Below are 22,637 nucleotides of genomic sequence, written 5' to 3'. Positions count from 1 at the left end.
CACTGTATATTTCAGTACAGTAGGAGGCGGTGTAAGGTGGCGAATTTATCTGTCCTGAAAGGGAGGAAGAAGTACGTCTCGCTTGTGGTTGGTTGAGAGCAGAAATGGCGCGTGCTGCGCATGCGTCGATAGAGGCCTCGAATCCGGTTTGCGTTTGAAAACTTGCTCAACAAGAAAGTTGTGATGTGAACATGGCGTCAGACGGTGCTGCGGAGAAAACACATAACCAGCACATGAGTACTGAAAGTATTGTTAACCGTTGGCTTGTGGATTACTACGCATTCCTGGCGATAGAGTCGTTTAAAGATAACCGATACTCCGATTTTTGTACAATCAGAGATGTGCTCCGCGGTGAGTAGCGAAAACTAGCGAATTGCTAGCCCCGTGGAAGTGCAATGACAATTTCGTTGAAAAAGTTACTTTGCTTTTGACATGGGTTTTTGCAAGAGTTCCTACCGAAACGTGACAATCTGATAACCTCTCTGGTATCCTTTTTATGTTATGTTATTTTTTTCTCTCCTTGTTCACAGTAGTTGAGTGTATTGGGCAGCACAACTTGCATTGAATTTGAACTGTACAGTACATCGGGAATTGAGTTTGAAGTGTTTAGTAGCTGAATTAACTGAAGAGTAGGTGAGAAGGGGAAGAGAAAAAAAAGCGTATACTTCCTCCTGTTCCTTTTCAAACACGCATACGGAGATTTGTTCGCAGTTTGATGTTGATTTGTTGATCACTTAAGATTATGGTTTATCTGTATGTGATATGCTGCTTATTTACATGTTCAAAATAATTCTTGATCATCATCCTTGAGCCATTTTCTGTTACAAGAGTGAAAACTATTGTTTTAAAATATTTGTAAAAAAGCATTGACTTCACTATCTATTCACTATCCCCACATCATCCGACCTTATCTTGCTCTCATTTTCTTCATTCATCAGCCCCTCAAAGTACTCCTTCCACCTTCTCAACACTCTCCTCGCTTGTCAGCACATTTCCATCTCTATTCTTGATCATCCTAACCTGCTGCACATCCTTCCCAGCTCAGTCCCTATGTCAAGCCAGTCGGTACAAGTCCTTTTCTCCTTCCTTAGTGTCTAACCTCCCATGCAACTCACCATACGCCTTTTCCTTTGCATTCACCACCTCTCTTCGCTTTACGCAGCATCTCCTTGTACTCCTGTCTACTTTCTTCATCTCTCAAACTATCCCACTTCTTCTTTGCCAACCTCTTTCTCTTTATACTTTGCTGTCCTTCCTCATTCCACCACCAAGTCTCCTTGTCTTCCTTCTCTATCCAGATGAAACGCCAAGTACCTTCCTAGCTCTCTCCCTCACTATTTCTGCAGTGGTTTCCCAGCCATCTGGCAATTCTTCACTACCACCCAGTCCCTGTCTTAATTCCTCCTTGAACTCCACACAACATTCTTCTTTCTTCAACTTCTACCATTTGATCCTTGGTTCTGCCTTCACTCTCTTCCTCTTCTTGGTCCACAAAGTCATCCCACAGACCACCATCCGATGCTGCCTAGCTACGTTCTCCCGTCACCACCTTGCAGTCTCCAATCCCTTTCAGACTGCTCCTTCTACATCAGATATAGTCCACCTGTGTGCATCCTGTGTTCCTCTCTCTTCTTGAAATACGTATTCACCACAGCCATTTCCACCCTTTTCGCAAAATCCACCACCATCTGTCCTTTCACATTCCTCTCCTTGACACCATACCTACCCATCACCTCATCACTTCCATTCCCTTCACCAACATGCCCATTGAAGTCTGCTGCAATCACCACTCTCTCCTTCTTGGTTACACTCTCCACCACTTCATTCAACTCACTCCAGAATTCTTCTTTCTCTTCCATCTCACACCCAACTTGGGAGCATATGCACTGATAACATTCATCGACACACCTTCGATTTCCAGCTTCATACTCATCAATCTGTCTGACACGGTCTTCCCCTCCTACACACTTGTGATATACCTTTCCTTCAGAATTACCCCTACTCCGTTTCTCCCCCTATTCGCACCATGTAGAAGAGTTTAAACCCACCTCCGATGCTCCTGGCCTTAGTCCCTTTCCACCTGGTCTCTTGCACACACAGTATATCTACCTTCCTTCTCTCCGTCATATCAGCCAGCTCTCTCCCTTTACCAGTCGTAGTGCCAACATTCAAAGTTCCGACTCTCACCTCCACACTCGTACCCTTCCTTCTCTCCCACTGCTTCTGGCCACGCCTTCCCCCTCTTGTTCTCCTTCACCTGACAGTAGTATAATTTCCACCGCCAACCTGCTGGCCAACAGTACCGGTGGTGGTTGTTGGTAACCTGGGCCTCGACAGATCCAGTATGGAAATCTGATTTCTCATCTGCACATTTGATTTAGCAAAGCTTTTACGACGTCTCTGACACAATCCTTCCCATTTATCTGGGCTTCAGACCAGCACCAAAAATGCATTGGCTTGTGCATCCTCAGTGGCTGGGTTCGTTGCTAACATAATTATGAATTACGTTCTTCTTCCACAGATGTGGTGTCTCGGCCTCTGGAATCATCACCTGTCATAACAACAAAGTTACGAGTGTTGCAGTTTCTGTCCCGGATAAATGATGGTGACAAAATACGTAAGATTTTCTTTCATTCCTCAACAGTGACTGAGCCTCGAGTCTTGAATGTTAGCCCCACAAAAGCTACAAACATGAGTGTATTACATTACATACAACATGTAATCAAGCCAATATATCACATAAGTAGAAATTGTTTAAAACCTTGAGTCCAATTTCAGAATTTGAAAGGGAACATTTATACATCATAGAATGTTACAGATATTTGAATCAGTTCATCTGGATGCATTTATTGAGAGAAACATTTCATCACTCATCTAAATGACCTCTTCAAGCTCAGCTGACTGCAGTTATCCCCTCCTTTATAAATAATACAATGGCATAACGACTGAAAATGTTAGATTTCATATGCAAATTGCCATGACTATTAAGAAGAAAAGAAGAAAGCCACTTTATTTTTGTCATTGTACAGTTGTTTTGGTTACAGTGAAATTTGTCTTCTGGATTTAACTGATCCTATTGTATAGAGGGTATGTGGATGACGTCACAGATGCGGAACTCAGCGGTAACACGGCACTGAGTGGCAAAAAGACTGAGTGGCAGCATTAACGTCCAGCTTGAATACAGCGAAACTGCATCTAAAATGGGAAAGAGCTGTTGTGCGATAGACTGCACTAATAGATTTCACTAGAAATCGGAGTTATCTTTTTACAGACTACCGAAAGATAGGGTAAAGAGAAACAAATGGAATCCAGGCACCGAATCGTGGCATTGCGGTTCCCATTTTGTGTCAGGTAGGCTAACGTTAGGGTTCACTGTCAAGTCCAACTTCCTTTAATTTAAGCAGATAATCTTGCGTTATAATCCCAGTTTCACTGTTTCCCCTACTACAAGCAGCCATGTTGTGGGATGTTTTGCCACTAACTGCGACTGAGGGGGCGTGTTCCAGTGGGAAAGTGACGTCAATATATACGCTCTATAGGAGCAGTGGGCAGCTGCAGCGCCCAGGGACGAACTCCATTTCTTTTTCCTATTGCCTTGGTCAGGGGCAAAGGCAGGAGCATTAACCCTAACATGCATGTCTTTTTGATGGCGGGAGGAAGCCAGAGCACCCAGAGGAAACCCACGCAGACACGGGGAGAACATGAAAACTCCACACAGAAAAGACCTGGGACGGCCTAGGGTTTGAACCCAGGACCTTCTTTTTTTTTTATCCCCCCCTTTTTTCCCCAGTTGTACCCATCCAATTACCCCACTGTTCTGAGCCATCCCAGTCGCTGCTCCACCCCCTCTTCCGATCCGGGGAGGGCTGCAGACTACCACATGCCTCCTCCGATACACGTGGAGTCACCAGCTGCTTCTTTTCACCTGACAGTGAGGAGTTTCGCCAGAGGGACTTAGCGCGTGGGAGGACCATGCTATTCCCCCCAGTTCCCCCTCCCCCCGAACAGGCGCCCTGACCGACCAGAGGAGGCGCTACCGCAGTGACCAGGACAGGACACATACCTACATACGGCTTCCCGCCCGCAGACACAGCCAATTGTGTCTGTCGGGACGTCCGACCAAGCTGGGGGTAACACGGGGATTTGAACTGGCGATCCTCGTGTTGGTAGGCAACAGAATAGACCATCACGTCACCCGGACGCCCCTAAACCCAGGACCCTCTTGCTGTGAGGCAACAGGACTAACCACTGGGCCACTGTGCTGCCCACTTTGCCATTCTAACTGGCAATGTATGCTATTCACAGAGGATTGGGGAATGATTGCAATCACAACAATGTCAGATTATCCACTGGAGCTCAAACTAGGAGTCATCAGGACGCTGTACCACCGAGCTGACAACATCCCCACCGACACAGTGGCCAGGGAAGGAGAGAAATCCCACATTAAACCGGCCTTGGTTAAGTGTGGTTATCCTAACTGGGCATTTGCCAAAGCCAGGAAGACACTTAAACAGTGCACCAGCAGATCGAAGAGAGGAGAAGGACAACAGCTGCCTAAGCGTAAACCAGTGGTGATTCCATATGTGGCGGGAGTGTCACAAGAGTTGAGATGCGTATTTTCCAAACACCGCTACTCAGTTGCTTTCAAAACCCAAAACACGCTGCGCCAGAAATTGGTCCACCTCATGAATCGGGGCACACAGCACAAACAGCAATATAGTGTACAGTGGTAAGTGCCGGGAGGATTGCCGTGACTTGTATATTGGGGAAACCAAACAGACGCTGGCCAAGAGGATGGTACAACACAGAATAGCTAACGTGTCAGACTAGGATTCCACACTCTACACCCATCTACAGGCCAGTGGGCAGTCTTTCAAGGATGAGGATGTGCACATCCTTGATTGGGTGGAATGCTGGTTTGAACAGGGAGTGAAAGAGGCCATCTATGTGACGAAGGACCGACCATTACTGAACCGGGGGGGCCTAAGACCACATCTGTCGCCATCTTACAATGCTGTGATTGCAACCATTCCCCTATCCTCTATGAATAGTACACATTGTCATTTTAACTCTAGTCAATGGCCATGGCAATTTGCATATGAAACCGATCGTTGTATTCGGTTGTTATGCCATTGTATTTTTTTATAAGAGTGGGGATACCTGCAGTCAGTTGAGACGGAACTTAGATTAGTGATGAAACATTTCTGTCAATAAACGTTGTGTCCAGATGAACTGATTCAACTTTATGTGATTTTCTTACCTGGATTATTGAGCATGCATAGACATCGTAGAATGTTATGAAGTATATTAAAATGTTGGGCTCCATTCTATTTTGCCATACATTAAAAGTATCTAGTTGAGTTTTTGATCACTTGTGGCGTTATATAGAGCACAGTAATAAAAGAGGGTCCCAAAATTATTTTTATCTGTACAGCTTTCAAAACATTCCAAATAAGGCTTTGCAAATGCTTTTATGAGATCTGAAATTTGGGCCCCAAGACACAAATAATATGTTTTAGTGAAAAACTTTTATGTAAACTAAGCTGATTTGTTTACAAGGAAAACCCCATTGGGTACCTTTAAATCCACAGAGCACAGAGACGCTATTTACAGCTGGCATTAGAATTTTGAATGATAGGATACTAGCCCAAATATGCTTGATTACTCAAACACCCTCACTAAGTTGTTTGAGATGAGTTGTGGGCAAAAGCTCTCTTGGGGTACGTTTACGTTTGAATTTTTATGGGGTTAGACAAAATTGGATGGCTATCTGATTTCTCAAGACGCAAGTGTAAATAGGGTGTCAGGTAATCAGATTTTGAAATGGCTACTCAATAGATTTTTAGTTACAGCATAGTTTCCCAGTGGTTAACACTTGTTGCCTCACAGCAGGAAGACCCTGGGTTCAAAACCCAGGCTGTCCCAGATCCCTTCTGTGTGTAGTTTGCATGTTTTCCCTGTATCTTCGTGGGTTTCCTTCAGGTGCTCCAGTTTCCTCCCACCATCAAAAAGACATGCATAGGTTAATACTCCTGTCTGTGCCCCTGACCGAGGCATGTCAAGAAGAACTGGAGTTGGTCCCTGGGCGCTACATGGCAGCTGCCCACTGCTCCTAGCTACAGTGTGTGTTGGGATGGGTTAAATGCGGAGGATGGATTTTCCCACGGGGATTAATAATGTACATCTAATCTTGAATACAAAGCTGTTAAAGCTTGTCTGTGTACAATGTGGATACCAGTCACATAGTAATGCAAGGTCTAAACAGTAAAAATATTTCTCCATGCATCATATGTTAGCTCCGTATTACTCCCAAAATATTTGAATGGGCTAAAGGCAGTTCAAACAGGTTTCTTTTGGGCTACCAGGGACTCATTTTTCAACAAAATTGTAAGTGCACTGCAGATAAATCACGTCTTGATACAAGTTCCATAAAATGTCAGTTGTAAACAGGGCCATAGACTCAAGTAATCGCTCTTCTTGCTGACAGACTCTACATTTGACAAAAACATGATCACTCCACTGGAGTCTGCCATGTTGGTGCTGGTAAACATGGCCAAGGAATGCAAAATTCCTCAGCAGGACTTGGAGAACATACACACCTCCATAAAGGAAATGGTAAGTTTTTTTTGTGTGTGTGTTTTGTTTTTGTTTTTTTAAGTCACACTGCATTCGGGTTCTATGGGGGAAGTTATAAAAGTATGCTTTTGATTATGATGTACACTACCGTTCAAAAGTTTGGGATCACCCAAACAATTTTGTGTTTTCCATGAAAAGTCACACTTATTCACCACCATATGTTGTGAAATGAATAGAAAATAGAGTCAAGACATTGACAAGGTTAGAAATAATGATTTGTATTTGAAATAAGATTTTTTTTACATCAAACTTTGCTTTCGTCAAAGAATCCTCCATTTGCAGCAATTACAGCATTGCAGACCTTTGGCATTCTAGCTGTTAATTTGTTGAGGTAATCTGGAGAAATTGCACCCCACGCTTCCAGAAGCAGCTCCCACAAGTTGGATTGGTTGGATGGGCACTTCTTTGAGCAGATTGAGTTTCTGGAGCATCACATTTGTGGGGTCAATTAAACGCTCAAAATGGCCAGAAAAAGAGAACTTTCATCTGAAACTCGACAGTCTATTCTTGTTCTTAGAAATGAAGGCTATTCCATGCGAGAAATTGCTAAGAAATTGAAGATTTCCTACACCGGTGTGTACTACTCCCTTCAGAGGACAGCACAAACAGGCTCTAACCAGAGTAGAAAAAGAAGTGGGAGGCCGCGTTGCACAACTGAGCAAGAAGATAAGTACATTAGAGTCTCTAGTTTGAGAAACAGACGCCTCACAGGTCCCCAACTGGCATCTTCATTAAATAGTACCTGTTAGAGCCTGTTTGTGCTGTCCTCTGAAGGGATTAGTACACACCGGTGTAGGAAATCTTCAATTTCTTAGCAATTTCTCGCATGGAATAGCCTTCATTTCTAAGAACAAGAATAGACTGTCGAGTTTCAGATGAAAGTTCTCTTTTTCTGGCCATTTTGAGCGTTTAATTGACCCCACAAATGTGATGCTCCAGAAACTCAATCTGCTCAAAGAAGTGCCCATCCAACCAATCCAACTTGTGGGAGCTGCTTCTGGAAGCGTGGGGTGCAATTTCTCCAGATTACCTCAACAAATTAACAGCTAGAATGCCAAAGGTCTGCAATGCTGTAATTGCTGCAAATGGAGGATTCTTTGACGAAAGCAAAGTTTGATGTAAAAAAAATCTTATTTCAAATACAAATCATTATTTCTAACCTTGTCAATGTCTTGACTCTATTTTCTATTCATTTCACAACATATGGTGGTGAATAAGTGTGACTTTTCATGGAAAACACGAAATTGTTTGGGTGATCCCAAACTTTTGAACGGTAGTGTAAGTATAGAGGTATTTGATAAGCTGTAATTTCAAGTAAGAACTGTTTGCTTTGACCATCCTGGTTTCTCTGACAGCATTTTACCCCACTCATTATGGAAGTAGCTGCGTTGCAATCTAATTTTCTAACATAATGCAAAAATATTATTGATTATAAATTATATTGATATTACAACAACTACAAAAACGAATACTTTTTACATATATAAAGCATCTGATGTAACCATCCCTTTTGCTAGTTGGGTGAGCACATATGCTGAAAACGTACTTTGATGGTGTTTGATGAGGAACTTTTGTCATATTTTTTGTTTAAATATAACATGAATTACCATATTACCTAGACTACAAGTCACACAGAAGTATAAGTCACACTCAGCGAAAAATGTGTTGTTGTGAGGGAAAACATTGCCGCTTCGGTGTGTAAGTTGCATTTATATATATGGTGGTACAGTATTTTCAGTTGTGTCACAAGATTAAACAGTGCCATCTAGTATGTTCTTAGTTGAAATGTAGTGTATTTGTCATTGTATAAATCCCTTTGGAATATAAGTCGCAGTACCAGCCAGATGAGTAAAAAAACAGTGACTTATAGTCCGGGAAATATGTTAATGATACTTTTTGTAAAGCACTACAAAAGTTCAAAGGGCTTACAAAACTGAAAAAATTGATCCGTGTTCGGTAAGTTCTGGTATCCGAGAGCTTAACACCCGGTCTCAGCACTGACTAGGGCTCTAGTGATTTAAACCACCCAGTTTCTACTTTTAAACTAGCAACCAAAAGTTGCAGAGTTGTTGTTGCACCAAGAGTTGATTTTTGTGCTGCATTATACTACATCTTGATATAATCTAAATCTATAGCTTATTTGATTCAGGCTACCATATAGTATGTAGATTCACATCAGTAGTGTTTATGGCTCAGCGTTTGAGGAAAAATCACACTTCTTGTGCTTAATCTTGATTTTCTGTGTTGTATAAGAACATGGTGTAGCTGTTCTCATCCTCTTTATGGGACTCTATCACTTCTCTTTCATTACTTACGGGCACCTCTGTCTGCCTGCGTTGGTGACTCTGCTACTCTATTAAACCTACAACTCTGCCGTGGCACGTTTCAACCTTTAATGAGGCTTTGACAGTTTTTGTTTGACATGTTTTATATTTTTATATTTTTTGTAGCTAGTAATAATTTGCATCAAGACCATGGAGTTCGAGAAGGCAAAGGAGATGCTGAATAAACATTTTCCCAAAGGAATGGTTGGCAAGGTAAGGTCACCACCTGAGAAATTATGTGTGCATAGCTGCAGGATTGCTTGCTGTGATTTAATTGGATGATAACTGAATGTTTTCTTGGTTTCTGAACTCATATGGGTCATTGTAGGAAAGTTTTGCAAATTTGGGAAGAAAGTTGAAACTATAATTACTTTTCCAAAAATCCTTACGCTATGTCTAAGTCAGTGGTTCTCAACCTTTTTGGGGTCCTGGACCCCCTGCGTATTTTTGATCTACCCTGAGGACCCCTCCACCTGATCTTGGGGGAGGGGGGTTGCAATTTGATAGAAACAGTAGAAACTGCATTTTAAATTGCATTATAGCATTTATTCACTCTTTGGGGCAAAAATAAGAGCTTTCAGTTGTAACTTAGATATAGTTAACAAAACAGAATTCTTATGCAGTAACTTTCAGATATATGTAACAAAACAGAATATGTATTCAGTAACTTTCAGATATATGTAACAACAGAATTTTTATGCAGTAACTTTTAACAATGCAAACAGGAGCGAGATCTCTTATTAAAATACAATAAATTACACTTGTGAAACAGATGTAATTAGAGAAAAAAGTCCTGTTACCCTTTATAGTTTAGGTAGATAAAGGTCTCAGTCACATTTGAGTAAAATAATCCTATTTCTATAAATGTCATAGGATCTTTTTTTTTTAGATATTTTATTTTCACGGACCCCTTGCAATTACACCACGGACCACTAGGGGTCCGCGGACCCCCGGTTGAGAAACACTGGTCTAAGGGATATGAAACCACTGAGTACAGTGCAACCTCATTTCATATTTTCGGAATTGATAGGGATTTATGTATCAAATCTTACTTTATTCAGACACAAAGGTAGGTCCATGTTAAAGACAACAACAAAGAAATACAACACAAGACAGGAACACAAAAATATAGCTAAAATCAGCAGTTCACAAGTCCACAATGATTAAAAGCTATACAGACATTTGTTCCAATATTTCCAGAAACAAGAGGAGTATCTGGTGTCACTTTGTGTAGGCTCTGTTAACAGCATTATAATTACATTCTTAGAATCAATTAATCGACACATAAATTTGTACATAAAATTCCTCAACACAGCATGAAAAGTGGGAACATTACAAGTCACAAACATATGACTTGCACTTGTCCATCTTGGAAGCTTGAGCGAGATTCTAAATGCATCATTATATGCTACCTGCACCTTTTTCATTTTTGCTTTACTGTAAGTGCACCACAAGTGGGCTGTATAAAGTGGAGTACAGTAGGCCCTAAAAAGAGCAGTTTTAACCTCATCTGTACACATATGAAATTTGCGTGCCAGCATATTGGCTTGTGCATACAGTTTGCAACACTGGCGCTGCACATCATCGTCATCACATAGATCATTCCTGATGATGTGACCCAGATATCTCATTTTGTTCACCACATTTAGTGCTTAGTCTGCCAAGAAGAATGAGGGAAAATTGTGCTTCATATCTTCCTTGGTTTTAGCAATCATGACAACACTCTTTTTAGAGTTAAATTTCATGTCATGCTGCACACCATAACTTGAGCAGACTCAGCAGTTGCTGTAAGTCAGCACTATAAGGGGGCAGTATGACTAAGTCATCAGCGTACATCAGATGGTTAATAAGACTATCCCCCACCATACAGCCAGTCTTACACTCTTTTAACTTTTTGGAGAGATCATCCATATACACATTGAAGAGAACAGGCGACAGTATTCCACCTTGTCGAACCCCATTGGTCACTGGGAAGGGTGCAGATATACTCTTACCCCATCTGACGTGCATGGTTTGATATGAATACCAAGAATGCAAGATCCTTATCAAATAAGAGGGGACCCCTCGCTCTTGTAGTTTAACATAATTTACCATTATTAACTCGGTCGAAAGCTTTTGATGCATCAAAAAAACAAATACAGTAGTGTTACGTCTTCTATATTTACTAACAACTTCCTTCAGAGCATATATGCACAAATCTGTGCTGTTTTTTTTTAAAGCCAAATTGATTGTCAGTAGTTGATATATATTCTTAAAGCTTATCCAACAGAATTCGTTCCAATACTTTGGAAAGTATGCTAGCCAGAGCAATTGGCCTATAATTTTCTATGCCGGATATTTTACCAGTTTTGTCTTTGATTACTGGCACTAGTAAGACAGACAACATCGAGTCAGGTAGGATGCCATGCATTAACAATCCAGAAAAACACATAGCCAGTAACACTGAGATTCTGTGGCTAGCATACTTCAGATGTTATGCTGTTATTTGGTCAAGGCCACATGTTTTGTTCACTGACAATTGCTCAATGGCATAGCACACTTCATCGGGTCCAATAACCACTTCATCATTGTTAGAGACAGCACCAACATTAAATCCATCACTCTTTACGCAATTAAAAATGTCTCTATAGTGTTTCCTCCACAGTCCAGCAATATTTTCAGGCCCAGTAATCCCATCAGTGCTGGATGGCAAGGGCATCTTACTATTATTAATAACCTTAACTTCCTTCCAGAAGTTGTGAGACATTATTCGGCTGAAGCTTTTTGGCCATGGAGTTTGCCCTCATGGCCTGCTCATTTCTTTTAATAAAACGAACAGTATATTTAAGTCTAGCGTTAGCCTGTTTCTTGTGTTCACACTCTGGGCCATGCCCAGCTTTTCCCGATAAGACCCAGTTTCTAAAAGCTTCTTTGGCCTCCACATGCAGTTCAGCTACATATTCATTCCATCCTGGCCTGATGTTATGTTGTTTAACCTTTTTTTCGGTGGAATGATTTACTGCCATTATTTAGACATTTCACAGTTTTATCATACATTATACATAGATCATGCTTACAGTTAATGCTTCCACACTGAATAGCATCAAATGGTATATTCATATTACTTAGGCTCTTATCAGTCAGTGAATTATAATGTTTTAAGTCATCTTCTATAAGCCTAGACCAATCTACTTTCCCACTTTGTTTGTGGTTATCATAACTGGTCAAGTCAGGTAGACTCTCCACATCTAACATCATAGACACTGGTATGTGATCTGTTGTGGCCAGACTGTACAAGATCTCCACTTTCTCTAAACATTCATAAGCATCAGCTGTACATACACAGTGATCCAGCCAGGATGTTGTATGCCATGCTTCACTGGTATATATGTGTAACTATCTACTGGCAGCAGCACTTTACTAGAAAGAACCAACTTGTAATCTTGACAAAATTGGATTAGGTGTTGACCAAATAAGGAATTATTATCCGCGATATCAGCATTCATGTCTCCCGCAACAAATATACATGTATATGCACTTTCTTTAATAAATGCACTAATAAAGGCAAGCCTATTAAGGTATTCATCCTCATTTTGGTAACATTCATAGGGAGTGTAAACATTTAAAATTATAAAGACATGCTTATTATGTACAACTTTGATTGCTATGCACCAGTCCACCTCTAGTCTAATTACACTGATCAGTGGATCATACTTCTTGTGCCAGAGAATGGCCACTCCTCCAGGTATTCTGCCATGCACTATCCCCATGCTTAGGTCTGTTGTGGACTCCCCTGCCCCATGGAAATCATTACTAACAGAATTAAGTTTGTGTAAATCTTGTTTAGCTAATAAAGTCTCTTGTATACACAAGATATCAGCGTTCACCAGGAGCTTGTCTATAACAATACGTTGTGCTTTGTCCCCTGCGCTCTGACCAAGGTGCAAGCCACACGAGTTATATGACACAACTCTCATCAATCACAAACTAAATCTACATTGCATCAGATGCCCCAGCCTCAGGTACATGCATATTCCTTGCGGCAATATGGCCCTGCAGTTGATCTGGGTTTGCGCGCCTCATAGAAATGCCACACAAAAATCCCTTCTGCCCAAAGCTGTGGTTCATACATTTCTCCCACAACGTTGCACTCAGCAGATATTTTAAAGGAGCTGGACCGACTTTGAGCAGTGTCTAGCTTTTGACATGTTACATTGCGGCGAAGTTTGTCTTTCAGGTATTTAGTCAGTGTCTCAGAGTCTTAGTCAGGTGAGAATTTTGTAGCGAAAACACTCACCAGCTTAGTCTTTATGACTTGTATTTTTCCCCCAGTGTAGGTTTCAACAATGCCGCTTGTCTTCTTCTCTGGGAGGATTCATGTGGGTTTTGGACTGTATGATAACATTTCCAGTGCCATGTTTTTGACGGGAGCCCCCTTTTACAACACGGCTCCACACAGGTGACGCGTCACTACTCCGCTCCACACCCGAGCCTCCCTCCTCTGTGCTTGCATCCAGGTCCAAGGCTCCAGGCGCCGGCATCATACTCTCCACACTACGACCCTGGGCCTCCTCACTGACCTGGGAAGTGAGCACACCTCCTCCGCTTAAATCAGGCCACTCCAGGCCCAAGGCTCCAGGCACCCATGCCAGTCTCCACACCCCGGCTCAGAGTCTCCTCGCAGGGCGTACCCCCTCTGCCCAGACCAGGTTGCTCAATCACACATAAGCGTTGATTAATATCCGCTGTTACCGTATGGAGATCCTCACAGACATTTGTGTGCACCAACATCGCTTGTTTCATGGTAGAAATGTCCGACCTTAGACTTTCAATTTTGCTAAGCAGGCAAGAAACGTCAAGGCTGTTGAATGTCACAGGTGGAAGCTCATCTAGGTGGTGGGACACAAAGCGAGGGATGTTTTCACCAACCGCGTTAAGTAATTTTAAACAACTATTAACGTTGTTAGCGTCTTTTTGTAGCCCTTTGTGTGATACAAAGTGCTGTGTAGAGCTTGGACAGAGTTCAAAAAGAGCTTTTTTGGAGTTCTCAATCTACTCCGATCCAAAGTGGTTCACAGCCAGTAAAATAATGTTGTCCTGGCTTAAAGTTTTCATTTTGACAATGAGGAAGTTTAAGTTTTTATATACACTGCTCAAAAAAATAAAGGGAACACATAAGCAATGCAATGTAGCTCCAAGTCAATCACACTTTTGAGATATCAACCGGTCCAGTTAGGAAGCAACACTGATTTGTGAATCAATTTCACCTGTTGGTAAATTGTCTAATTTCCACCAGGTGGAAATTAGACAATTTGCAAGACAACCCCTATAAAAGGAATGGATTTGCAGGTGGTGGCCACAGACCATTTGCCTGTCCTCATCTTTTCTGGCCGATCTTTGGTTAGTTTTTCATTTTGCTAGTGCCCTCACCACTAGAGGTGGCATGAGGCGGTATCTGCAACCTACAGAAGTTGCTCAGGTAGTGCAGCTCATCCAGGATGGCACATCAATGCGTGCTGTGGCAAGAAGATTTGATGTGTCTCCCAGCACAGTGTCCAGAGCATGGAGGAGGTACCAGGAGACAGGCCAGTACACCAGGAGACGTGGAGGGGGCCGCAGGAGGACAACAACCCCGCAGCAGGACCGCTATCTGGTCCTTTGTGCAAGGAGGAACAGGAGGAGCACTGCCGGAGCCCTACAAAACGACCTTCAACAGGCCACTAATGTGCAGGTTTCTGCTCAAAGAGTGAGAAACAGAATGCATGAGGATGGTATGAGGGCCCGACGTCCAGAATTGGGGCCTGTGCTCACAGCCCAACACCGTGCAGCCCGATTGACCTTTGCCAGAGAACATCTTGGTTGGCAGATTCGCCATTGGCGCTCTGTGCTCTTCACAGATGAGAGCAGGTTCACACTGAACACATGTGACAGACATGAGAGAGTCTGGAGACGCTGTGGAGAACGTTCTGCTGCCTGCAACATCCTCCAGCATGACCGGTTTGGCGGTGGGTCAGTGATGGTCTGGGGAAGCATATCCTTGGAGGGCCGCACAGACCTCTACGTGCTAGCCAGAGGTACCATGACTGCCATTAGGTACCGGGATGAGATCCTCAGACCCATTGTCAGATCATATGCTGGTGCAGTGGGCCCTGGGATCCTGCTCATGCATGACAATGCTCGTCCTCATGTGGCCAGAGTGTGTCAGCAGTTCCTGTATGTCGAGGGCGTTGATGCTATGGACTGTCCTGCACGTTCCCCAGACCTGAATCCAATCGAGCACCTCTGGGACATCATGTCTCGTACCATCCGCCAACGCGATGTCGCACCACAGACTGTCCAGGAGTTGACCGATGCCCTGATCCAGGTCTGGGAGGAGATCCCTCAGGAGACCATCCGTCATCTCATCAGGAGCATGCCCAGACGTTGTAGGGAGTGCATACAGGCACGTGGAGGCCACACACACTACTGAGCCTCATTTTGAATCGTCTTGAAGAATTTCCACAGAAGTTGGATCAGCCTATGTTCTCATTTTCCACTTTGATTTTGAGTATGATTCTGAATCCAGACCTTAATGGGCTAATGATTTTGATTTCCATTGATCATTCTTAGGTTATTTTGCTCTAAACACATTCCTCTGTCTAATAAATAAAGATTTTCAGCTGAAATATTTCATTCATCGAGGTCTATATTGTGTTTTTAGGTGTTCCCTTTATTTTTTTGAGCAGTGTACTTTGTCGCAACAGAAACATGATACTAACTGATAAAACAGAATCAAATTCTTATTGATAAGGATACTTTTTAAAAAATCCATGCTTAAAGCTGCAGTAGGTAACATTGAACATTCCAATGCAAATCCTTCTGCCTCTCTGCTGCCTCATATCACTCCACTAAGTGCCTCCCACCAAGTAACCTCTGCATCGAACTTCAGCCCCTTACACTTGTGTACGACCAGGAATTGTCAAAGCGAAACCTGTGAAATATGTATCATAGTTGATAATCTAGCCATGTAAAAAATATATTCAGCAATAATAACAATAATACATTTATAATAATAATAATAATGATATCTGTTGGTAATATGGTCGGGAATGGGAAGACGTTGAACAGCAGTGTGATCATACCATAAGGGGCAGCCGGTGTGAGCAAAGGATGTGACAGTCATTGTTGTGGGCAAAGGGGAAAAAGAGGGTTCAGGAAGGCACGTGTGTGATGTAAATAGTCAGTCATGTGTGGAGAACAGAACAGCATACTGCAAATTAGCAGCAAGAATGCAACTACCTGGCATGTTCAGTTAAAAATGGTAGTTACGCTAATATTGTTCATGTGAAGCAGCCATTTCGAGTTGGACTTGTTGATTTTTACAGTTAGGGTTATAACCACAAGCGACCATTGGGAAAGGGCAGACACAAATTGATCACATATATGCGCATCTGAATTTGAGGTACAGCAAATGGGAAGACTCTCTCTGAAATGACCCGTGATTGGCTAAAATCTTATATCCTGGGCTATACTTTTTAAGCCTGAATACAGAGCGAAAAGGAGGTGCAGAAGCCCAGTATTTTCTCAGACCAGTTGAATTACAATATGTCCATTCAAGTCAATTTTATTTGTATAGCCCAATATTACAAATTTGCCTCAGGGGGCTTTGCAGCAATACAACATCCTGTCCTTACACCCTCGCGTCAGATAAGGAACAACTCCCTAAAAAAAAAAAAACCCTTTAACAGGGAGAAAAAATAGGAAGAAACCTCAGGCAGAGCAACAGAGGAGGGATCTCTCTCCCAAGACGGACAGATGCGCAATGGATGTTGGGTGTACAAAATATAACAATTTACAGAATACAGCATTGAAAGAGGATAACAGAATTATAAGGGAATTATAAAATATATGAAGAATACGATGAGGAGAACGCCAAGCAGTGTCCAGATGCCACTGGAACAGCCCAGGACCTGAGCCACGTGACCACCATCACCATATAGACCTGGCAGGAAGACAGACTACACATCCACACAGGGGAGACTCGCATGAAACCATTCACATACACGGGAGAAGAGACAAGAAAAGAAATTATTCACACATTAGAGAGAGGGAAGGACATAATATTGAAACAGGATAACAAAATTATATGGATTTGTAAGATAGATAAACAATGTAATGAGGAGGATTTAAAGCAGCGTCCGGGTGGCGACTATCATGGAGACCTGGGAGGAGGACAGACTACACATGTACACGGGGAAGACTCTCATCACACACCATTCCCATACGCAGGAGAAGAGAAAGGAGAAAACATTCAGAGCGAAAGAAAAGACGAGAGAACAGTTGCAGCACTCAAAAAGCTATACTCTACAATCTCGTCAGCAGAACAGTGCTTGGTAAATTCAAGTGAAACAGAAACTGACCCGCCATGCTGTACAAGTTGTGCAGTACTCAATTTAAAGGCAACTAATTGTAGGTTAAGGTAAAAAGATGGTTTTAAGTTTGGATTTAAAGGACTTGACAGACTGATTCAGCAGGTTATTCCATAAGAACGGGACCTGATAGGAAAAGGCCCTGCCACCAGCTGACTTCTTTTAGCTTTGGGTACACGCAGGAGCCCTGTATTTTGAGAGCGGAGAGCTTGAGATGGAATATACGGTTTAAGGAGATCAGACAGGCATGATTAGGGCAAGCCCATTTAAGATTTTATAAATCAGCAGAAGTACCTTGAAGTTTGATCTAACATGGTTAGATGGGGAGCCATTGAAGGGAGGCAAGAATTGGTGTAATATGGTCAAATTTTTTAGTTTTTTTTTTTTTTGGTTTATAGCTGCAGCATTTTGAACCATCTGAATACTTTTCATATTAGCACGTGTCAGACCTTAAAACAGAACAGTACAGTAATCGAAGTCTGGATGAAACAAATACATGTATTAGAGTCTCGGCATCAGCCATGGACAGGAAAGACTGAATTTTAGCTATGTTACATAAGGGAAAAAAGGCAGTCTTGGTGATTTCTTTAATGTGCTATCAAAGGAAAGGCTGAGATCACATGTAACACCAAGATTTTTGGCTGCCACACTTTGTGAAATCACGGAGTTGTTGATTGTTATTGTTACTTGATCAAATTTGTGTCTGTCTAGCAGGGCCAACAACCAGCATCTCAGTTTTATCTGAATTTAAAAGCAGGAAATTAAATGACATCCAATTTTTCACAGCAGCCAAGCTAGGGCTGGGCAATTAACCGAAAATGTATCAAAACCGACATTAAGAACCTCTCATCGACTTAATCTTGCTCATGTGGGTTAATTTGGTTAATAATTTCCCCAGTGTGTGCATTCATCAACTGTCCCTTTAAAAAAATACTACATCGTGTTCAGTCATGTGCGCCCGCCCTGTCCAACTAACATTAGTCCGAGTTAACTCAAAGCAAGCTGGCGGCATGGATGACACAAGAGCCAACAAATAGACCTCAACCTGAGCAGCTTATACCTAAAAAGAATGCCGAGTCTGTTGTTTGGACACATTTTGGCTTCAGTGAAGATGACACAGAACAAAAAGAAATCAAATGTAAACACTGCAGAAAAACAATTTCAGCGACCAAAGGTAACACCACCAATTTTTTTTAATCGCTTGGAACACAATCACATTACCAAATATGAAAAATGCATGGCTCAAAAAAAGAGAGACCGACAAACGCCAAAGTGCTTCCACAAAGCAGCTGTCGCTAACAAGCATTTGCAAATGCCACATAATATGCAAAGGATTCAAGAAGATGCACAGAAATAACTGATGCCATTGCATATTACATTGTGAAGGATATGGCTCCCATAGCTACTGTGGAACATAGTGGGTTTAAACATGTTGGTAAAACCCTCAACAAAAGATACGCTGTGCCATCGTGAAAATATTTTTCCCAAACAGCAATGCCCAACATGTGCAAAACATGTCGTGAGAAGGTAGCTGCTGAACTAAAATCTGTTCTGTTCACTTTACAATAAATGGCGGTAAAACAAGACAACAGATAAACATAACACAGACATACAGGGGTGGATGGGAAGCAGGGGCTACGAGAGGGAGAAGCGGCAGCCACACACGGCGCCAGCAGCACTCTCCGACTTAAACATACAAAAGGGCAAGAAAAACAAAAAACAACAGCAGTGTAGATGTTGATTTTCTGTAGGGGTTTACTCCCGTAGCCTATTCCTCTCCCGAGGTACAATCCACTAGGCAGTGGCACTATTTAACCCATAACTGGGGGCTGATACGTGGGCATAAGGGAATATCCACACCCCGGTGGGCCTGTGTACCGCACATCTAGGGGCCAGACCTCTGAGTCATTTGTAATTCAGCCAGGGTCCAAGGTGTACCCAGTTACCGCGTGTCGCCAAGAGGAGGCACTACATAGGGCTTGCTGTTGGGGAGGCTATGTACTGGCAGGTAGAGGCTTACGTGCTCAGCTCTCCTGTTCGCATTTCTGCTAGCCAGCGGTGAAAGTTGACAGTGAGACGTGACAGGCACAGAACATTACACCAACACACTAGACGCTTCACAACAACCTGACTTCTAACAGAAGAATGTCAGACACATCATCTGCATAGCAATGGAAATGTATTAAATGACTGCATATAATTTGGCCAAGAGGTGATTTACACTACCGTTCAAAAGTTTGGGATCACCCAAACAATTTTGTGTTTTCCATGAAAAGTCACACTTATTCACCACCATGTGTTGTGAAATGAATAGAAAATAGAGTCAAGACATTGACAAGGTTAGAAATAATGATTTGTATTTGAAATAAGATTTTTTTTACATCAAACTTTGCTTTCGTCAAAGAATCCTCCATTTGCAGCAATTACAGCATTGCAGACCTTTGGCATTCTAGCTGTTAATTTGTTGAGGTAATCTGGAGAAATTGCACCCCACGCTTCCAGAAGCAGCTCCCACAAGTTGGATTGGTTGGATGGGCACTTCTTTGAGCAGATTGAGTTTCTGGAGCATCACATTTGTGGGGTCAATTAAACGCTCAAAATGGCCAGAAAAAGAGAACTTTCATCTGAGACTCGACAGTCTATTCTTGTTCTTAGAAATGAAGGCTATTCCATGCGAGAAATTGCTAAGAAATTGAAGATTTCCTACACCGGTGTGTACTACTCCCTTCAGAGGACAGCACAAACAGGCTCTAACCAGAGTAGAAAAAGAAGTGGGAGGCCGCGTTGCACAACTGAGCAAGAAGATAAGTACATTAGAGTCTCTAGTTTGAGAAACAGACGCCTCACAGGTCCCCAACTGGCATCTTCATTAAATAGTACCTGTTAGAGCCTGTTTGTGCTGTCCTCTGAAGGGTGTAGTACACACCGGTGTAGGAAATCTTCAATTTCTTAGCAATTTCTCGCATGGAATAGCCTTCATTTCTAAGAACAAGAATAGACTGTCGAGTTTCAGATGAAAGTTCTCTTTTTCTGGCCATTTTGAGCGTTTAATTGACCCCACAAATGTGATGCTCCAGAAACTCAATCTGCTCAAAGAAGTGCCCATCCAACCAATCCAACTTGTGGGAGCTGCTTCTGGAAGCGTGGGGTGCAATTTCTCCAGATTACCTCAACAAATTAACAGCTAGAATGCCAAAGGTCTGCAATGCTGTAATTGCTGCAAATGGAGGATTCTTTGACGAAAGCAAAGTTTGATGTAAAAAAAATCTTATTTCAAATACAAATCATTATTTCTAACCTTGTCAATGTCTTGACTCTATTTTCTATTCATTTCACAACATATGGTGGTGAATAAGTGTGACTTTTCATGGAAAACACGAAATTGTTTGGGTGATCCCAAACTTTTGAACGGTAGTGTATATATAGAGAAAAGTAGAGGGCCATGAACTGAGCCCTGAGGTACGGCATGTTTACCGCCAGAGAATTTCGATGTAATATTATAGCAGACCCACTGTGTTCTTCCAGATAAGTAGGACTTAATCCAAGAGAGAGCTAAGTCAGAGATGCCAAAATTACAATTAATTATCTCTAATAGTTTACAGTGATCAGTGTTATCAAATGCTGCACTTAGGTCCAGTAGTAGGAGCACATTGGTGGAATCAGAGTCCATAGAAAGTAGAAGATTGTTAACCACTCTGGTCAGAGCAGTTTCAGTGGAGTGACAGGCCCTGAAAGCTGATTGAAAAGGTTCATATAGATGGTTTTCTTCTATATGGGTTGAATTTGTTGACAACTCTATCTAGTACTTTAGAAAAGAATGGAAGATTAGAGACTGTCCGATAGTTATTAAGAGACCCTGGACCGAGGTGCGGTTCCTTAAGTAGAGGTTTGACCACAGCTGTCTTAAAACTGCTGGGAATGGTGCCAGTAGTAAGTGATAAATTAACAATGTCCAGCATTGCAGGTCCCAGGAAAGGCCAGCGGTCCTAAAAAAGTTTAGCTGGTAAAGGGTCAAGCAGGCAAGTAATTGGTTTAGAAGCTGACATGAGCTTAGTCAAAGTATCAAGAGAGATAGTATCATACATTGTAATACCAGGGACTGTCAGTGACTCATTGTATTGATATGAATTTGGTAAGACAGGATCTGCAGGAGTAGTTGGAGTTGAACTAATTTTTTGTATGATCTCATCAACCTTAATGCAGAAAAAGTCTAGAAACTCGAGGGCCATAAATGGTGAGCAGCTAATAGACGGCTGCTTTTTAGTAAATTTAGCTTTAGTGTCAAAGGATTATGTTTATTCATATTGATTAAGCAACAGAGATATGCTGCTTTCACAGCCGATAAAGCACGCTTGTATTTCAATAAACACTCATATGACGATCGGTAAAAAACTTAAAATTTGTATTTCACAATTTACGTTCCACTCTCCTGCAGGCCCACATATGAGTATGTGTGTCGTCATTAAACCATGGTGTATGCGCCTTTAGTCGCCTAGCTCTGGTAGTGAGAGTTGCAACTGAATCAAGCAGACTAGAAAGGGTCACATTGAAGTCACGAGTGAGATTTTCAGCATCTGTTTAGTTTCCCCAATGTACAAGTCATGGCAAGTCCTGTACGTGGGAGAAACTAAACAGACGCTGGCCAAGACCAAGAGGATGGCACAACACAGGAGAATGGAAGAATAAATAGAATGCTTCATTTATTTATTTATTATTCTATTCTTTTAACTTATATTAATTTTTACCCTTAGCCTGGTCCTCGTGTGAGTCTGCAAGCAAGGCCACACGGGGGGGACAGTGTGCGTCTCTTGGCCATGTACTGATCTGTCTATTGTCTCTGACATAATGATGATTGCCACTTGTCTGTGAGTTTGTGTATGGTCTGGGTAGATTGTAAAACTGAATTGTCCTTCTGGGAAAAATAAAGTTGTCTGAATCTGAGCTAATGCGTCAGGTCAAGACTGCAGTCTACACTCATCTTCAGGCCAGTGGCCACTCTCTCAAGGATGAGGATGTGCACATCCTTGATAGGGAGGAACGCTGGTTTGAACGGGGAGTCAAAGAGGCCATCTATGTGAAGAGGGAACGGCCATCCCTGAACCGGGGGGGGGGGGGCTAAGAGTACATCTGTTGCCCTCTTACAATGCAGTCATTGCAAACATTCACAAATCCTCTGTGAATAGTACATATGGCCATTGTAACGGCAGTTAATGGTCACACCTATTTGGATATGAAATTGATCGTTGTTTTCGGTCGTTATGCAACTGTATTGTTTGTAAGGGTGGGGATA

General features: G+C 42.2%; 1 protein-coding gene across 2 annotated transcripts in view; it reads left to right on the top strand.

Annotated features, from left to right (window-relative positions):
* Positions 1 to 208: 208 nt before the first annotated feature.
* The window catches only part of terfa (telomeric repeat binding factor a), a 70,480-nt gene continuing 48,051 nt past the window's right edge, over positions 209 to 22,637 (top strand). For both annotated transcript variants that reach the window (XM_056279034.1, XM_056279033.1), the window contains exons 1-4: positions 209 to 351; positions 2,522 to 2,617; positions 6,488 to 6,615; positions 9,087 to 9,173. In XM_056279034.1, the coding sequence (XP_056135009.1) occupies positions 234 to 351; positions 2,522 to 2,617; positions 6,488 to 6,615; positions 9,087 to 9,173 (429 nt within the window). In that variant the 5' untranslated portion in view covers positions 209 to 233. The remainder of the gene's footprint in view (positions 352 to 2,521; positions 2,618 to 6,487; positions 6,616 to 9,086; positions 9,174 to 22,637) is intronic.

Source organism: Lampris incognitus, chromosome 4 (genome assembly GCF_029633865.1).
Source record: "Lampris incognitus isolate fLamInc1 chromosome 4, fLamInc1.hap2, whole genome shotgun sequence".
Classification (NCBI taxonomy): domain Eukaryota; kingdom Metazoa; phylum Chordata; class Actinopteri; order Lampriformes; family Lampridae; genus Lampris; species Lampris incognitus.
This window is presented reverse-complemented; position numbering and strand designations above follow the sequence as displayed.